The following is a 20,734-nucleotide window of genomic DNA, read 5'->3' as shown; positions in this document are numbered from 1 at the left end:
GAATGACTATTTACAACCACCCGTTTTCCCTCCCCTACCAGAAAAATTACTTATTAAAAAATACAGATTTTTTTTTTTTCTTTTCCTATTTTTCCTCCTTGTATTAGCAGGACTGTCTATTTTTAAATGTAAGGAGAACAACAACAATCTCAGTTCTTCCAATCTCCTTCCCATTTTCAGAGGCTCTGATTGAAAAAAATTATGGACCGAGTTCTCTTTTACCAGAAACAATATATTCATTATAATCATATCCCTCCCTTTTTTAGGATATAATAAATACTGACTTCAAAATAAGGGCGGTTTATAAATTAGGAAAAAAAAATTGAGAAGCTTAAAGTTTAGGTGTTCCCTGTAAATGCTACTACTCCCTTTTAAAAGGAGGCCTATGAGTTGATTAAAGCTGTTCTAGTGTGCCATGTTTGATATATGTAAGTCATTCTCTGAGAATTTCAGCTCTTTACGTATGCCAAGTTTATATCTTGTTTTAGTTTGGATTAAAAAAAAAATCCAGGGGGAGGGCAGGTGTTATTTTTTTCATTTTTAACCCTTAATGAACTTGCCCATCCTATAAGTATAGATATAGTACATGAGAATTAACATTAATGCTTAATTATTGCTGATGAAACCACGTGCTACAGCATATGTGATAAAAAAAACTCTTGCAGTTGGAAGTGATAATGCCCATATACATTGGTGTGGGAAAATCAGGGCTGAGGGATTAATGAACATCAGTCAGTAGCTCTGTTTCTTCTTCTCAGTTACTACATATTTAACAAGCGACATTGTCACCTCATATACCTATTAACTCCGGAATACCAGGCTGCCGCAAGACTTGTGTTGACAACTACATCTACAGGAACAAGATCTGCAAGGGCATTGTTGGAGGCACGCATTGTCCGAAGAATTCCTTTCCCTGCCTTTGTTGAAATTAAAAACAACACCTTAAGATACATAAGCCAAAGTACATACATACATATAAAGATATTCAAAAAACAGAAAAAATATACAGAATATTAAATAAATCAAAAAGTTTACTTACCGCAATAAAGAGACCACTTGGTCCATTAAAGTTATCAATCCATCCCTAATACCAAAAATTTAAAAAAAGGGAGCTTAGAAATATTATGAAACTAGAGATTTATCATTTGAAATCTACAACTCCACATATATACATGGCAGTTTTCTTCTAAAAACTAAAAAATAGACTAGATTCAGGCCAGAATATTTCTGCTCGTCCCAAGTGGAAACAGTCTTCCAGGAACTGGGATCGCACATGGCTAAGTAAAATCATTTTCAAGATGTTACCTACTCTTCCACTAACTCTCTGCAAGGAGAAGTTTATAAAAAGGAGTTTATACCTGTCACATATTTTTGCTAAATTAAGCCTGTTCAAGTTTGATCTTGTGCTATTTACTGATGCAATATCCTGAGATTAGGGGGAAATGATAAATCCTCCTCAAAATTACTGAATAAAATAGAGGAAAATAGAATACTTGTCAAAGCAACTAAAGAGATGCTATCACTTACTACCATTATAGAGACCTAAGTTTTTCCTAAATCAATTTATCTGTCAGTTTATATCGATGTTTTGTCTTATTCCAGAGATTCACAAATACCATAATGCCCAGGTTTTCTACAGCAAATTATAGAAATCTCGGATATCTTTCTTAGCTGTGATCTATACAGGGTGGATTCTATCTCTTGGAAGGCCTGCCTCTTTTTGGTACTAAAAAGCAAATGAAATAAGATCCTGAATATTCTCATCTCTATTCCCTTCACCTCTGCCAAGGGAAGCTAACCAGCAAACAATTTTAAAAACCAAAAATGTTGATGTGTCAGAGTCTGGTCTCTTGTCAACCAAAAAGAAAACTCATAAGGCATGGTCTCCTTTGACTTGAGACAACATCAGAGCCTTTGCTTTAATTTTCAATTAAGATTTTTTAAATGTTGATTTGCATTTCTTCTATACATGCAGCATTACACTAGAAATAAAAGTGTCCTTTCTATGAATGAAAAACAGCTTTGCCATAGTACCACAGTTCTTAAACAACTGCCAACTCTTTTTATACAGAGTTATGACTTAAAATTTTCAATTTCAATTATTTAAAAAGATTTCTAACAACTTACTGGAAAAGGTTCTTTCCAACTGGCACCAACAATCGATGGTCTTACAATCGCCACATTCAGCTTTGCCCCTTCTTGTTGTACAACATATTCTGCCAATGCTTTTGTGTAAATGTATGTATTAGGTCTGTCTCCTATCAATTTTGGTGTGATATCATTTACTAGGCCATCATCCATCCACCTGGTAAATAAAGAAATTGCATGGAAAAAGATTTTCAGATGTTTTACTATAAAATGAAAAACCACTTAACTTTGCACATTCAAACATATCTGTTCCTCTGACTCAAATGATCTGACAACTTTTACTAAAAATATGGAAGTTAGTCTTATTTTCATTAAATATCAACTACAAGTCCACATCTCTTTTATCCAATTTCTATATCCAAAAAAGTCTGAAAACCTAGAGTTCTTTCATAAATCATATGGGAGATAGCAAAAGCTAATCTGAACTGATTTATGGCCTTTTTTTAAATACTGCTTAGTGTAAATATTCATATACTTCACATGTTTGATCAGCGGCACTACCTCAGATCTAGGTGAAGTTATTTCTATTACACAGAACATAGATTATATTCCTTTCTAAAGTCCAAATAAATTCTAAAATATATCTTGCCCCAAGGGTTTCAGATTAGGAATTACAGATCTATATAGGACCACCTAACAGCACAACATGTTAATTATATACATTTGCAATGAACATCCATTTACAATTAATATAAAAGGTCTAGTAATCTAAATATTTACAATGAAGCAATGAAAATTATATGCTCTCACTAGGGAGATTAACAAATACTAGGATAAACAATAAAAATAAATTGAACCGTGCTATAAAAATTCAATTAGCAACCTACTATGAAGTCACAAAATTCCTCTAATTTTCTCAGTGTCTCTGAAGAAAGGGTCTACTCTGATAATCTGTAAACAGAGGGTGATACACTAGGTGATATCTATGGTCTTTCTCAGTCTAAATTTCTGATTCCAGTATGTTATGTACTTGTTTTCAGATACTCTTCCTTATTGTCTATAATGGTATGCATACTTGCATACTCACTATACTGTCACACTTTAATGATACCCATACTAACTGATGAGGAAGCATAAAATGAAGATTACCAAGATAAATTTTCTTATGTATGTGGAAGCTTTTGTGTGTGGAAAGGAAAAGAATATTAACGAAATTGAAGGGAGGCTGCTACTCAACTAAGGAAAAATTCCACAGTGGAGAAGAGTTTTGAAAAGTGGAAGAGATAGTTACTACATTAAAAAAAAAACCAGCTAAACCGAGGACAGACTTTAGCCAGTAAGCCTTATCACTGGAGTGAGCTTACAGAGCCAATCTATCTGTTAGCTAAATTATCTGTTAGCTAAATTTCTTTGTAAGCAAAGAAAGGAGATAAAGAATTAGAAAGTTACAGCCTCTTTCTCAGCAACTTAGATGTTGAGATATACCAACTGCTAATAACAGAAAAAGTAAAAAGCTTCATTAACTTCCATACTCAACTTTTCCCAGAGATGTTAAACACTTCTGCCTACTGACCTGTGAGGAAAATGAGGTAGATATTTGGGACCAGCTAAGAAATGGAGTCAGAAAACAGAAACCAGGGAATTACCATGTTTTGATAAGCTCCCATATTTACTAATTTTCTTACAGTCTATCTGCTTCCTCATAGTGATTAGCAAAAAAGCCTTAAAAAAAAGGACTTATGTGCTTATTTTAGGAGAAAACTTGGAGAAGGGGCTATGAACAGCTACAAACACTCTGTAGCACCCTTGGGAAGAAAAGAATTCAACTGAGAAAGCATGGGATGGTAACGAAGGAGCTGCAAGTGGATAGGATCTCTGGGAAGAAAGGAGACCTGAGGGGAAATGGAAAATAAAGGAGGAAAAAGCTCACAGGGACATTATATGAAGGTTAACACACATGTGATGATATGATAAATACTGGTTCTACAATTATAGTCTATAAAAGTAAAAAAAAAAGACCCCTTTTTTTGTTTTTGCTCTGATTCTGTTTGTTTCACTTAATGGAAAGGACAGGCTGAGGCAAATGAAATCTTGGCCATGGGATAAGCATACTTCACTTACTCCCTATCCATTAAATACTCACAAACATTTCTCATGCAATAATTGCTAATAGGATCCTAGTCCTCAGAAAGATGATAAGCAGTAACACTAGGAGTATCAGTTAAAGGACCATGACTCCTCAGATTCTCTATAATTAAAGGCCCCTCCATAGATATACTCCATTGGGCAAAATAAAAAGGACAATATTTAATAAATTAGAACTTTGCTAATGAAGGCAGTCATTAGTCTCCATAGGTATCAGGTGCTACTTGGTCGCTAGGATTGATTTCCTGGAAAACAGACGTCCTAATATCACGCATAAATTGTTCAGAGGCCTTCATCCAACCATCACACCTGGACAAAAGTGAAAGTTCCACACTGACCTCACCAACGGTCACTTAGATATAAATCTATACAATAAAAACAACATAATATAGTAACCTAATGGTTTGTTAAAAAAGGAAGAGATAAATGTACATATATGTGTGGGTGGAAAGAGGTGGACAGAGAGAGAGAAACTGAAATAGACCAAGAGATATATATATATAAATAGATAAACTTGGATCCAAAGTTTTGGGATCAAAGCAAATGTATATAAATTTCCAACAAACATACTCTAAAGAATCAATAAGCTTCTTGGGATCCACAGGCGGTGGATAGACTACTTCATCAATATGCTTTCGATTGCAGTAGGCATATGCTGTTGATACATGCATGAACACTTCCAGATTCTTCATTTGTTGTGCAAGGAGAATAAGCTGTCGTGTAGCAATCACATTTAACTGAACAGCATCTCTGTAAAAGAAAAAGCGACAATGAGAAATTTAGAAGCTATGTCATTCATTTCACCTGCTAAAAAAAAATCTTATTTCCATTAGAGAGACAGACAGACAGAGAGAGAGAGATTTTTGTTTCTTTACAACTGATCCTTTAGCTGTGATTTGGTGTATTTTATTTCAATATGAAGTACACCCATTCTACCAGTTGTGTTTAAAAAGAAAGATTTTCTCATTAGAAAATAAACTTATTAGAATTTAAAAAATAAAAGTATAAATTAAAAATTTTATATTATCCAGAAATAAACACAAATAATTTCAGTCTTTGGCTTTTATGTATACATTTTGAAGTCATGTTAGCCTTCTCTTGCATCTTGATTTTTAAAAGTATACAGTTTCATGATATGGATGTACCCCAAGAAGAAATTAAGATGGTTATCTGAATATTTTATCTAAGCTTACCAGGGGCAATGACCTTGATGGGAATCTGGCTTCCCCAGGTCTTCTGGAAAAACAGTCATAACAATCTTTCCTTCCTGTCCCCCCTTTCTGTGAATACAGAAACGCAACTACTTATAGAAATAAAGTAATTATTATAAAAAAGAACTTATTAACAATATGATTTGAAAATGAACTGAACTGAATATTTTGTCTTCATATGAATTGGGTTGCTTTTCTTCATAACATGTTTAATTAGAAACATGCAGTGAGGGCCGGCCCTGTGGCTTGGCGGTTGAGTGCGCGCGCTCCACTACTGGCGGCCCGGGGTTCGGATCCCGGGTGCGCACCGACGCACCGCTTCTCTGGCCATGCTGAGGCCGCGTCCCACATACAGCAACTAGAAGGATGTGCAACTATGACATACAACTATCTACTGGGGCTTTGGGGGGGAAAAAAAAGAAAGGAGGAGGATTGGCAATAGATGTTAGCTCAGAGCCGGTCTTCCTCAGCAAAAAGAGGAGGATTAGCATGGATGTTAGCTCAGGGCTGATCTTCCTCACAAAAAAAAGAAACACGCAGTGAAAGCAAGATCATGCTAATAAACTTGGTTGTCGTGCCCTCAAAAACATAAAAAAGAAACTAGAAGGGTTAAACAATTTTAAAGTGCTAAGGCAGAGTCACCATTAACAGTAAAACAGTCAAAGAAAACTCAGAAGCATTAAATTATATTAACATATAATCAAGTAAGAATGCTTTTTCCCTCTTTGTAGCAATTAATTCAAACAACTTTATAAGATTACCTTACAAGATTCAAAGGGGTATTCTAATAAAATTGGTACATTTGTTACAAGAGGCACATGCAAGACCCCAAGATGATTTATATATTCCCGTCTTGAAATTTATTTGAAGTAATTTCACAAATGCAAAAGTATATATGCAGAAAAACAATCAGTGAAGCATCATCTAGTAATAGCAAAAGTCGAGAGAGCCCAAACATGCACTGTGAATAAGATGGTTTAATAAAGGAGGCATTTTATCACAATGCAAGAATACAGCCATTAAAATAATTATATGACAGCAATAAAAACATGGAAAATCTGTAAGAATATTTAAAAAATACATATATTATGAAGTGAAGCAAGATTAAGAACAAGATAGACTAAGACCTGGGTTCAAATCCTGACTTGGCCTATCAGCTAGGATTAGGTGACCTTGTAAAGTCACTCAAGCACTCAGGCCTCAGGTTCCTCTCCTGTAAATGGGAACAATAATGGAGTCTACCTACTAGGATTTGTATAAAATTAAATGAAATAAATAGTTTGCAAGTATTTAGCATTATTTCTACCATAGTCTCGAAACAGGCATTCAATAAATATTATTTAAGATAATGAGATGATGGGTAGTTTTTTGCTTTCTATTCAACTTTTGTTTATAGCTCGTTATTTGAGGGGAAAAAAAGTTGAAATACTCAAACCAGTAATACTATGGTAAAACTGGCAAAGTAATACACTGTTGGTGACACTATAAACTGCTACAACTGATCCAAAAGAGAGTAGGACTAAGTACCAGGAATTATAGAAATGATAGTTATTAATCTAGTTAATCTAGTGAAATTATAACTCAGAGGAAAAACTAATTTTTCAAACAAAAAGAAATTAAAATTCCCTAAATTTGCTATACTAAGTGAACATTACATAAATTGTGGTATATCAACATGATGAAATATCATCACATCATGAAAATTATAACTATAAAAATAATGAAAAACATAGATGTTTCTATAAATAAAATTAGAAATTCTATGTTTACATTTTACTTAAAACAATATATGTTCAAAGATGGACCACAAGGAAATGTTTTTAAAAAATAAAAATAGTTTTGAGTACTTTCCAAAATTCTAACATTTTCAGTATTTAAAAATAAAAAAATCCAACTATTCTTTTTTTTTTTTTTTTTTGTGAGGAAGGTGGGCCCTGAGCTAACATCTGCCAATCCTCCTCTTTTTTTTGCTGAGGAAGACTGGCCCTGGGCTAACATCCCTGTCCATGCTCATCTACTTTATATGGGACGCCGCCACTGCATGGCCCAACAAGCGGTGCGTTGGTGCACGCCCGGGATCTGAACCGGTGAACCCCGGGCCGCCGCAGCGGAGTGCGTGCGCCTAACCGCTTGTGCCACGGGGGCGGCCCCCCAACTATTCTTTTAAAAGGCCAGGATATGTCACAGATAGAATCTGGGCCACTGGACTGTAAAGCAGTCCTTTGAAGTCTATCACACTTGTAAAACAATGGGGATGGGAGTGGGATACTGTTTTGGAAGAGGTATACACAGAATATTCTATTACAGGTTCCTGAGGATGGGACACTTGGTTCTGGGTCACCAGGAACAAGAATAATTCATGAGAGGAAAAACCCTTGTGCCTTATTTTTTTCTTCTAATTTAATAGTATCTGAGAGCCTATGAAAACACAGTAGAAGGAACTTTTTTTAATGAAATAATTGGGTGGGGGGGGGTCTTACAATCATGAATGTATCTTTTTTCTTCCTTATCTCAAGTGAAAGGGAAAAAATCTGTTCAAATGGAAATCCAGCAAAAAAGACATTTCACAGAGAGGATACTGTCCACTAGACTGTAAGGCAATGTGCTATTTTCTTTTGCACTTGCAAAACAATGGGGATAGGGAGAGTAATGTTTTGGGAGCAGTACACAAAGGATATTCTGTTACAGGCTCCTGAGGATGGTGACAGAGTTTCTGGGTTACCGAAAATAAGAAATAACTTGTGAGAGGAAATACTCCTGTGTCTTTCCTATCCCTCCATCACCACCCGCCCATCTGTACCCAAGAGCCCAAACCTGAAGGCATTTTGTATGCACGTAAGTAACTTAGTATCTCTGCCAGGCTAGTAACCTCACTCTGTTTTACCACCATCCAATCTCTACTCCATTAAACTTCAGGTTGAGACCCTGACAAGTTAGATCAGAAAGCATTTAGTACTAAACAAAAATAATGTTCTCAATACGTTTTGGTTATACAGAGTCATAAATGCATCTTAGATAACATTGGCTTTTGGGAGGAAGGGCAAAATGAACAAATTTTTAAAATCATGGTCCATCATTAATGTAGACACAGAAACCACTTAAAAAAAAAAAGCCAAACAACTTGAACTGCCAATAAATTTTCTCGTTCACTTGTCTTCTGCAGACACCCTGGAGCGTTCACAGTCTATGTTGATAATACTTCTAAAACCTTAAACCAGAGATCTCTCGCTTGGCATGACAGATAGCTGGGAGCTTATTAAAAATGTAGATTGCTGGACCTTATCCTCAGACACTTTCTAATGTCTGAATTGAGGCCTAGAAAACTACATTTTAAATAAATTCCCCAAGCCATTCTGATCACTCTTTCCCTCCTTCCCCACTGCTGAGAAAATACTACCTAGATGAGATCTCATCACTATTACTGAATTTTTCTTAACTTAATGAAGATACAGACACAGATGTCTAGGGACCAATTAACCAATCTTAGAATAAAGGACTCAAACATCTGCAATTTAAATCACCCCCAAGGCTCTTGCTAAAAGTGAGGATTCCTGGGTATTATCCCTTCCACTCCTTTCTGAACACCTACTCTCATATGCATACCCTGGGCCGTAATACTCAAAACTGCTCCATCTCTGAAATATCACACTAAGAATTTTCGCCAGACCACACCATCTGTCCATCCTTCCACTCTTCCCCTTAAGCCTGTTTTCTGTCCTCATCATGGTCTCTAGTTTCTTGACACTTCTTTACTCTCACTCTATTAGCCCTGTCCTACCTTTACTTTCTTTACTACCTAGGGTAGACCAGATGCCAGGATCAACTCTCTAACTCCCTTTACTATCCTCAAAATCATTCTCCCCTTATCTTTCGTCAGTATTGCTTTACAACTCCTAATCTCGATATCCATTTTTTTCCCACCTGAAGGTTTATAAATCACCATATCTGAAAATAAATGAGCTCTATCGCCTCTCAACTCGCACAGCACTTAATGTGTGCTCTTCAGTAACTCCTTATTTTCCATCCTACATTACGGTTATTTAAGCATATTCTATCTCCTCTATTAGACTATATGGACTTTGCAAATAGGATCTATTTGCCAATTATCTTGGTTTCTCCTAAAATATTGGGTATAATGTCGGGAGTAAAATACGGATTTTTTTGCCCTGGCAGTAAAGGCTTTGTGTCATTTTTTATTTGTGGGTTAATTTAAAAAGTGATTATAAAGAGTAATTGTTTTGTAAGTAGTTATTATACTGTAGCCAAGCTACAGTATTTTAGAACATCTGGACCAAATCTAATGTTACAATATCACCACTTAGACATCAATATCTTTTAAAATTGCTTCATATAAAACAATAATTTTAATGTAATGACTAGGATTACATCATTAAACATACATGCCTTGACAAGGAAGAAAAGAACAATAAATTTTCTTGTTCACGTCTCTACCCCTTCCACTATGGTATCTCTAATAAAAGAAGAAAGGATAATAATGAAGAGATTTCCCTGTCATTAATGGTAGCCTTGCTTACCCTAAGGGGAACAGAAAGAGAAAGTTCCCTGAAAGTACTGTACTTTGGTCCTCCTCATAAAGGTAACTTTGATGAGTTTCACCCTAATTAATGTTGCTTATTCACAAATCAATTTTCCCTTTAAAAGGATCTAATTTCCCCTTTAAGCCAATGAGGACTATACCAAAATTATCCAGTATCTATATACTTTTTTCCTTGAAAACAGTTTCACAAGGCTGTGTGAACTCTCTTTTGGTTATGAAAAAAATAATGAAAGCTAGAACCATGGAGGAAAAAATCTGTTAGACTATTTCATACTAAAAACCTACCCGTAATCACACTATCCAAAGATAATGATTGGCAAATAATGAAAGACATGTATATAAATACACATCTACGCATACACATATTTTATGAAAATGAGATTATACCATAGTTCCAGTAAGATTCTTTTGTTACTTTTGAATCATGAACACATAATGGCTACATAGAAAGAACTAAAGAGTAAATAAATTATTACCACTAGATAATAAACGATAAAGTCAAGATAAGAACTAAGGTATGTAATTCCAAAGCTCATGTCCTTTCCATTACACAGTGCTGCCTCAGCTTCCCCAAGTAAAAAATGGATTTGCCCATAATATTACAGTGGGTAAGTTTACCATGGAATAAAAAATAATGAATGAGAAAATGCCCTGAAAACTATAAAGCACTATTACAGAAAGGTAAGGGACTATTATAGTGCCCTCACCTGGGATATAGGCAAAACACATTGTGAGGCACTGGCACTTAACTGTCACATGGTACCAAGTCGATTAAGCTTTATACTTCATATTAAAGATAATATCTTTTTTTTCTAATAATTTTATTTATTTTTTTTCCCCCAAAGCCCCAGTAGATAGTTGTACGTCATAGTTGCACATCCTTCTAGTTGCTGTATGTGGGACGCGGCCTCAGCATGGCCAGAGAAGCGGTGCGTCGGTGTGCGCCCGGGATCCAAACCCGGGCCGCCAGCAGTGGAGCGCGTGCACTTAACCGCTAAGCCACGGGGCCGGCCCAAGATAATATCTTTAAAACTCTTTATAATCAGAATTTAATTTAAAAATATTTTAAGAAAAAGAACTTCAAGTAATTGTGAAACTGAAATTTTAATTGGCATAAAACCATACAATTAGATTAACATTATAAAACTGTAATTTTGGACATATAATCAAAAAGAATACTCTGAATTAAGCAGTTATTTGAAATGCATATTTGTCAGATTTTTTTTTTAAATAGTGAACATCTAGAAGGTTATTTTTTTTCTTGAAACAGGCATCTTGAAGGCAGTCCAAATGATTTTTTAAATTAAACTTATGTCCAATGTACCCTGCTCCTAAAACTACTACCAAAGTTTTAAAACAAAAGACAAAGTTATGGGGGCTGGCCCCGTGGCTTAGCGGCTAAGTGCACGCACTCCACTGCTGGCGGCCCGGGTTCGGATCCCGGGCGCGCACGGACGCACCGCTTCTCCGGCCATGCTGAGGCCACGTCCCACATACAGCAACTAGAAGGATGTGCAACTATGACATACAACTATCTACTGGGGCTTTGGGGGAAAAAAATAAATAAATAAAAATTACAAAAAACAAAGTTATGACTCAAATTTACAAGCCATTTTACCTTATTCTATAAAACCTGAGCTAATTTTTAAAAATTTTCAGATGGATATGTACGGAGTAGAAAAATAAAGCTGCTGGGGTCCAGGCCTCTGAAAGAGTGCAGGGAAGAGGACGCAAACACCATCAGTTGTTAAGACAACACTCCTCCCAAGGTCAGCTTCTCTTTCTTCTCCACACTTCCCAATTCTCGCCTTACCCCGTCCCATATTTAAATTCACAGCAACTTCTTAAAAAAACATACACTAGCTATCCAATGTTTTTAAACTGATACCAAGAGGAAGGAAATTCTTTTAACATTTTGTAGGACACGGAAAGCTACAATTAACATAGGACAACAGTTTCAAATCACTTTCAAAACAACTTGACTATGAAATAGAATTCAAATTAGATTTTTTAACTATGCTCAAGTTCAAGTATATAAATAGCTTTACTTACCTTAAATTTTCATTAAACCTTACTGTAGCTGCACAGTGGAATATAATATTGGTAGACTCTATGATGATCTCTTTATCTTCTTCACTAAGCGCCAGTTTAGGCTGGGTGAGTTCACTGTTGATTGCTACGATTTTCTCCCTAAAATCTGGATTTTCATCTCTCAATCTGTCAAAGAGCTATCAAAGGGGAAAAAATATTTTAGGGCAGTATTTTTCAACTTTCTAAAACCAATTATCATCCCCTTTTCCCTGCCAAGGATCACTATTCTAAAAACTTCAACTATGCAAATCCTAAGGTTGCTATTCTTAATTGTTATCATTCTGTATAGAAAACACCCTGTGAGGCCTTCATTATTATCCCCATTTTACAGACAAGGAATCTAAGACACAGAGACCTCAAGCAACTTGCCGAGGACACAGAGCTGGTAGTTTGCAGAGTTAAATTTGAATTGTCCATGCTTTGTTGATCAGATTATATTATCCAGCAGAATACGGTTAAGCAGTACAAACATAAGGACAATGTTTACAATGATCATTCAGATTTCTAAAATCCAGACCTTAATTTATCACTTCATTTTATTTTGGTTTTATTCCCTTTCAGTAGATTAGAATAAAATACCATTATTCATATTCTACCTAAAATCTTAGAACAAATTTTTTAAAAGAGGAAAAAAAAGTAAACACATTAAAGGAAAAAATAGTTCGTAAGCAAATATGCAGATTAGAATATGAACAAACGAGAAATATCACACGTGTATATACAGGATTCTAACTTGAAAATTTAATACTTAAGTATACTCAAAGGAATACATTTAACTAGAGAATCAGATGCCAAGATGATTATAGTGTAAAGCTATATTCAACTGCAACTTAAATTTTTTACCCCAGATTTTGTAGAGAAACATTGATGCTACCTCTAGATCACTGCTCTATTACAATTTGACTCTCCACTTCATTAAAAGTCTATATTTGCAGTTTAAACAAGGATTCTCAATCTTCACCTTCCTAGATGACTTTCAGTATATAACAGTCTTTCCCTCCACCACTGTTAGCTAGTGACTTCAACATTAATATGTTCTTATATTAACTAATAAAATATTTACTAAGCATTTCAGATGAGCCAGACACCTTCCAGACACTGAGAAAACAAGGAAACAACCTTTGCCTCAAGCTATTTAGAGTCTAAGAGGAAAAACTAGACAAGTAAACCGACAATTAAAACGCAGAGTTATAAGTAATAAAATAGGGTTTATATTACAGTGCTTTGGGACTGCATAGCATAAACAACTAACCCAGTTTAGGAAGGACCTGAGAGTATGAAGTAGAATAGTGTTCCAGGCAGAGAAAGTAGCACGTGTAACCACCCGAAGTGAGAGAGCATTAATTTGTTTGGGAAATTAAAAATAATTCAGTAAGACTTGGCCAATGACTAGATATGAGGGATAAGGAATGTACACGCCATGAGGACAGGGACCACATCTATTTTGCTCAGCACACAAGCCCTAGACAGCAGAGTGCCTGGCACAGTACAGACATGATAAACATTTGTTAAGTAAATAAATTCATTAGTGGAAAACACTGGAAGAGAAAGAAGTACAGTTATGGAGATATGAGTTCAGTTCTGTGAATGCTGAGTATAAAGGGCCTATGTGACACCCCAGAAGACAGGTCTAGTAGAGGTTAACTGGCTCTGTGGGTCTGGAGTTCAGGGGAGAGCCAGACTACTGACAGATTTTACTAACCACACACAGGTAGCCCTGGGAGTAGATCACCCAGGTAGCAGCACTGATGAACAGCCAAGGTCCAGATCATATGAAGGTTTTTCCAAATCTAATTTAAAATACAACCATTCATCTCACATAAAACAGAGGGTGCTGAGTAATCACCTAACTAGACCTAGTAAGAAAAGATCAAGGCCTAGGACAGAAGTCTGAAGAATATCAATACTTAAGAGGCAAGCAGAGAAAAAGGAACCTGAGTGATGACCAGAAAATAACTTTTAATACTTTGAATTCACACGTTTTTTGTTTTCTCAGATTGCCAATGACCTTTCCCTTCATATCAGACATCTCCACCATTACTACCAAGACATGATCATGCTGCTTCACAAGTTATATCTCAAACTTGATACTCTTCCCTTCTCTAGTGCCATCTCTTTATTCAGCACCATCTTTTCCAGTGCTTTTAACCCACTGGTACCCCAATTAGTTCCTACTTTAATAAGTTCACTAATGCCCTCTTTAATATGTTTTATTCTCTTTCCAGAATTTATTTCATGGTCAGCTACTTTAATTCAATCCTCACCATCCAATGGAGTTTTCTTTTCCCAGAGACATTCCTGTAAACCAGTAGTTGGACCCCAGGGAATATTTGGTGATGTCTGGAGACACTTGCGGTTGTCACAACTGGGAGGGGAAGGGGAAGGATGCTGGCATCTAGTGGGTAGAGGCCAGGAATGCTGGTGATCCCTACAATGCACAGGACAGCTCCCCATAACAAAGAGTTATTCTGCCCAAAATGTGAACAGTGCTGAGGCTGAGAAACCCTGCTTTAAGACAATGTTCCACTATAGTATATGCTCTTTGCCTATGCTCTTTACTCCTGTTTCAAAACCACAGTAGGCTTTACCTATAAGTTTCTTACTCATTTAAAGTGTACTTTCACCGCTACTTGACATAAAAAGGACTCACTTTACTGATTCACCAGCAATGCTATATATAATGGGGAATGGGTGGCCCTAGGATTAAGCGGCAGGATGTGCTAGGAGGGAATTAAAGGTGTAAGATAAAATGACAAAATTTTATGGAGTATTTTAGTCAAATATTTATTTAGACAAGTATTTGGGAACAAAGTATTTTTATATTTAAAAATATAAAAATACCTTTAAGCTAAACAACAAAAGTTTAACAAAATTTCAGGCTTTCAGTAGAAGATATTCATTTTCTTTACAAATTAGACTTAGTGTAGAGGAAAAATTTTAGAAGCACTGCCCTGGAGACCCCAGAAGGGATGCCCAAATCTTTTACATTTTACTCAGGACCTCAATTCCAACCAAGACATCAACTTCAATAACTGCTCCTATCCAATCTCTCTTCACACCTCTACACTCTCTCTTCCTTTCCTCCTCCCTCTTAAAAACTCCCTAGACTGCAGGCTCCATTAAGGCAGGGACTCTATCTTATTTATCCCCAAATTCAACACCCTCCATCAAGTCAAGTTCCCAGCACTGAGTAGGCACAATAAATGTTTTCTGAAAAATAAAAACTTAATAAGAATAAATAATCTCTCACTAGGGGAAGAGAGGGTGTTGGGAGAGGGATTAACGAATACCAATTACAAGTGGTTCATGATAAAATGCCAACATGAGTAAACAAAGGGCAGAGATGGCAACAAAACACACATGCACGCATTTTCACTTAAAATAAGCCTTGTAGTCTTATAGCCCCCTCGATGTCTCCCTTTCTCAAGAAGTATAGGGATAATTTCTAAATTTCTGAAAAAGAATCCTACATCCCACAGTTAAAAATAAAAGCAACATGATGAAGAGTATCTGTTGCACGATGTCAAAGAAAAGCTAATGTGATACGACAATTAGTTTCAATCCGAAGAACTATCACAAAGGTACAGTCATGCGCCACATAACTATGTTTCGGTCAATGATGGACCGAATATACAACGGTGGGCCCATAAGTCAGTACCATATAGCCTAGGTGGGCAGTAGGCTATACCATCTAGGTTTGTGTAAGTACATTCTGTGATGTTTGCACGACGACAAAATCACCTAACGACACATTTCTCAGAATGTATCCCCATCCTTAAGCAACGCATAACTGTATATGAAGTTCATTCAAAGTAAAAAGTCTGATTGGTTGCTGTGTAGAGGGGTGTGCTACTATTTGGGTTTTTTTCAACAGACCTATAAGAATTTAGATATTCAAATGAGCATCATTCTCATTCCAAACTAAATGTTATAATTGAAATTCCTTTTCGGGATATGCCTAGAGAGTCAGATTCCTTATGTGTACTAAAATTGAGCTCATAGCTTTCTAATCACTTTTGTTTCTGACTCCAACTTCATTCTCTGAATCTTTACTGCCAAGCTTGGATTCAAATTAATTATGAATGTCTGTGAAAGTCAACTCTTTCCTTAAAGCATGAACATTTGCCTCTATTAAGTACATCCATAAGAATGTGCCAGAAGGCTATCTAAGCAACACTGCACATTCTTAAATAGCAGCAGTTCTCAAAGTATGGTTGAAGGATCCTACGAGTCCCTGAGACTATTTTAGGTAGTTGACGAGGTCAAAACTATTTCATACTAAAACTAAGACATTATTTGCGTTTTTTACTTTCATTCTCTTACAAGTGTAGAGAGGAGTTTTCCAAAGGTTACGTGTGTGATGACACCATTGCTCTGATGGCTAATGGAATCTGTGCTTGTATATTCTTTTACTTTAAAAATTTCTCAGTTTTAATTTCTACTATGACAAATATCAATAAGATATTTGAAACAAAACCTCACAAAAACAAAACCTCTTTGAAGTCCTCAGTAATTTTTAAGAGTGTAAAGGGGTTCAGAGACGAAAAGTTTGAGAATCACTGCCTTAAATAAACAATCTTTCAACCTATTTGGCGGACATGAAAAAGTATAGCATAAGGTAATGATATCACTCTGCAATACACTGCAGTCAATCTACCATTTCAAATAATTTGCTCGGGGCCGGCCCGGTGGCACAAGTGGTTAAGTGCGTGCACTCCACTGCAGTGGCCGAGGGTTCGCCAGTTCGGATGCACCGCTTGTCAAGCCATGCTGTGGCGGCATCCCATATAAAGTGGAGGAAGATGGGCACAGATGTCAGCCCAGGGCCAGTCTTCCTCAGCAAAAAGAGGAGGACTGGCAGATGTTAGCTCAGGGCCGATCTTCCTCACAAAATAAATAAAAAAAATTAAATTAAAAAAACAAAAACAAATAATTTGCTTAAGAGTTATAATTAAAAGTCACTTGGAAAAAAGCTGTAAATTATATCATATTTTTAAAAAATGTCCTTATACTAGTCTACCAAATAGTTTTCATTTTAAAATGATATGGAACATAGCTTAGTCCACCTCCTCAGTTCTCGGAAAAAACTGAAAATGAACTCTGTACCTACCACACTTTCAAATTCTTCAAGTGCAGGTAATATGTAGCTACTTTTTATGTTGGTAAATATTGAATTATTAACTCATATCTTACTGTTAAAAATAAATACGTAGAAAGTTCCTGTGGTAATTCTTTAACCTAAGAGTTTAAAATTACTACCAGCTACACTTTTCTAATTTTAATTGTATTTCAGGAGGCAGAAAACTCATTGGGGAGAGGGAGAGTGTTGGTAGGGAACACCCTAGCAATTAACACTTACTTTACACGCCTTACACAGCTCCCAGTAAAACAAAAACCACAGCTTGCCCTGATGTTCTTTCAGCCTATCAAGCAGTACCCACCTCAGGGTCTCTGCCCCTGCTGTTTCCTCTGCCTTGAACACTCTACACTCTTCCTTCACATACCAGCATGGATTCTTCCTCACTTCATTCGGGTCTCTGCCCAAATGTCACCTCAGAGAGAACTTTTCTGAACACTGTATCTAAAGGAGCATCTCCATCACTTTCAATCCCCTTTGTCTGCTTTACTTTTCTTCACAGCACGTACCACTATTTAACACCTTATGTATTTGTTAACTTATCTCCCTAACTAGAATGTAAATTCCTCAAATGCTGGGACTTGGTTTTGTTCACTATTGTATCTTTAGTCACTTGAACAGCCCCCAGTATATAGCAGGACTCAATTTATCTTTGTGGAAGGGAGGGCGGGAGAGAGAAACACAAGCGCATGCGAGTTTGGGGCAGTGGGAAGGAGGTTACTAAGGTATAAGTAGCTATGTGAGTTATACTGTCACTGAGTAGCTCTCAAAGAAGATTTTTTTTTAAAGTAATTCAGAGAAAAGAAGTTTTTCTAGTTGAAGTAAGAATTATTTAAAGTTTTCATGTGAGGACAAACTGAATTAATAAAGTAAACAGTGGAGACAAAGGTAATTATTATTTTTATTCTTTAACTCCCTATTACTAGTATCAAATAATCTATTTTTAAAAGGAAAAATATTAATTTACACTTCACTGCTAAAACTCTATGGGTCTAAAATTTACCTCCTTATAGAGGGAAAACATGGCTGCTTCATACAAAAGTGAAGCTTATCTTTCTGAACCAAAATTATACTTGAATGGAAATCATTCTCAAACAACATGATACCTAAGTAAAGAAAACATTCTGCAAACAGTTTAACCTTTTCTTAACTCATCATAAGTCAACAGAGTGAATATTGGTTATTTTATTTTATTAGAATACTGTGATGTTAAGACAATTAAAAAGTTATATTTCAACACCCCCAAACTTCTATACAGGTCTTATTGTGTATCTTTTCCCTTTTTTCTCATAATTGTTCTGTTATAACATTTTTCACTCCTGGGAGATATACTTCCCATTATTGCCCTAACCCATAATCTGTCTCTTCCTGCTGTGTGTTACCTCTGTTATTCTTATTCTCTGCCCTTCACCCTTTTCTTTTCTGCTCTCTGTCATCTTCTAAGTTTTGTCAACTTGGGCACCAACTTCCATCAGCTTTGGGAAATTAAGCTACTTTTACTCAGCGTGTACCAGCTACAACTCTTACAACTAGTAAGCTACCCCACTCTAAAGATGACTTTTCCCATTGTACCACAAAGCCTTCCATCATCTTTTCCCTACTTTCTTATCTATTGGGGAAGTAATGTTACAAAGTAGAAAGATAACAGGGATTTGTTATCAAGTCATCTGTGTTATCTCCAACATCTATCAGCTACATAACCTCAGATAAAATTACAACCTCTGCAACTCACTGTCCATATTTGTAAAATGAGATCTATCAGCATCTGCCCATGCCAGAGCATGAGCTCCGGGTTCAACTGCCAGAGTTCAAAGACATTGGCTCTAACACTCATTAACTATATGACCTTGTAAAATGGGAATAACACCAGTACTTACCTTAAAGAGCTGTTGTGATAATTACATACATATAAGGTGCTTTGCACACAGTGCCTGGCTCAAGGTAAGTACTCAATAAATGTTAGTTACTATTAACTACTTTATGGATTTCTACTGAAAGATCAAACAGACTGGAACACAAATCATGTCTAAAAAACTATTTATTAATTCTAGAGGGCTATTAATCTATAATCATCATATCTTTTTGTGTGTGTGTGTGAGGAATATCAGCCCTGAGCTAACATCCGATGCCAATCCTCCTCTTTTTGCCGAGGAAGATTGGCCCTGGGCTAACATCCGTGCCCATCTTCCTCTACTTTATATGGGACGCTGCCACAGCATGGCTTGACAAGCCGTGTGTAGGTCCGCACCTGGGATCCAAACCTGCGAACCCTGGGCCGCCAAAGTGGAGCACGTGCACTTAACTGCTGTGCCACCGGGCTGGCCCAATCATCATACCTTTTGACACTTTTCAGCAATTTGACTGCTCAGTGACTCAGAGGTTTCTGGTTTTTTTTAAAAATGTAAGTCATAGCTGCTCTAGAAGGTTAAAAGATACCAGATACCTACCTAATAAATAAAAAATTACGTAGCTACTATACTAAACTTACTACCAATTAACATTGAAGAAATTCATTCATTGAGAGAATTCAAAAGCTTATGATAGTGAAATAATTTTACTCCAGTTCATTTCTATTTTTTCTTAGCAATATTTTTCTAAACGTTCAAAATGTATGACATATTCTTATATTCTATGACCCCTCTGTCATCATGGTCTTATTTGTAAAATGGGAATATGTAACTTTGCAACCTCCTAATACATCTGTGGGGAGCAATCAGTGCTTACAAACTTTTAAGTGCTATCAAAGCAGCGTCTTACAGCATAGTAGGTAGTTAGAAATTATCTCTTATTATTCTGAAGACTATTTAAAATATCTAATAATTACCTGTCTCAAATATTCTAAATATTAAAGGCAATTTAGAACTTGTTATACAATTTTGCCTATCATAGAGGAAAGCTTTTTTTTCTCCTACTGATCACAAGTCATATCCAGTTTATTGCCATCCTGTAGGATTTTTGTTTTACTAATTCTTTTCTGGATACTGAGGAAATACACTAAGCTGTTGATGATTACAATAATTATACACACAAACACACACTTTTTTCTCTCCTCCAAATGATCACTTTCCACACTTACCTTGCCACTAATGATTTCTTCTACTCGCTCTTGGGGTGTCTGTCCAGCTTTCTGCCTCACCAAAACGTACACCGAATTCACCTTAGGACAAGACCTCAGCAACTTTTCCAAAAGTACCTTCCCTAAGAAACCAGTAGCTCCAGTGAGGAGGACATTCTTGCCTTCATAGTATTCTGGGATTGAAACCATTCTGATCCTAAGGAAAACACAGCAAATAAGCATCAGTTCAAAGATCTACATTCATTCTTACATACTAAAAATCTCTTTGGTATTCAAATAAAGGACAGGCAAAAATCAAAGCTGAATGTTAACGAAAGAGGACTTTAACATCTGGTTCACTGTAGAAACGTGGACAGAACAACGAACTGAAGCAATGGCTTCTAATCCCTGTGTTTTCCCCCGGATCACCTCAGACAGGACACTCACCT

General features: G+C 36.2%; 1 protein-coding gene across 4 annotated transcripts in view; it reads right to left on the bottom strand.

Annotated features, from left to right (window-relative positions):
- FAR1 (fatty acyl-CoA reductase 1) overlaps nucleotides 1–20,734 on the bottom strand; it is a 70,430-nt gene that overhangs the window by 19,681 nt on the left and 30,015 nt on the right. For all 4 annotated transcript variants that reach the window (XM_058546022.1, XM_058546023.1, XM_058546025.1 and 1 more), the window contains exons 2-7: nucleotides 20,307–20,502; nucleotides 12,055–12,230; nucleotides 4,804–4,983; nucleotides 2,128–2,305; nucleotides 1,040–1,084; nucleotides 799–917 (exon numbers count right to left, since the gene is read on the bottom strand). In XM_058546022.1, coding sequence (XP_058402005.1) covers nucleotides 799–917; nucleotides 1,040–1,084; nucleotides 2,128–2,305; nucleotides 4,804–4,983; nucleotides 12,055–12,230; nucleotides 20,307–20,495 — 887 coding nt within the window. In that variant the 5' untranslated portion in view covers nucleotides 20,496–20,502. The remainder of the gene's footprint in view (nucleotides 1–798; nucleotides 918–1,039; nucleotides 1,085–2,127; nucleotides 2,306–4,803; nucleotides 4,984–12,054; nucleotides 12,231–20,306; nucleotides 20,503–20,734) is intronic.

The sequence above is a fragment of the Diceros bicornis genome, chromosome 7 (genome assembly GCF_020826845.1).
Source record: "Diceros bicornis minor isolate mBicDic1 chromosome 7, mDicBic1.mat.cur, whole genome shotgun sequence".
Classification (NCBI taxonomy): domain Eukaryota; kingdom Metazoa; phylum Chordata; class Mammalia; order Perissodactyla; family Rhinocerotidae; genus Diceros; species Diceros bicornis.
The sequence above is the reverse complement of the archived record's forward strand: the minus strand, read 5'-3'. Positions and strand labels throughout refer to the sequence as shown.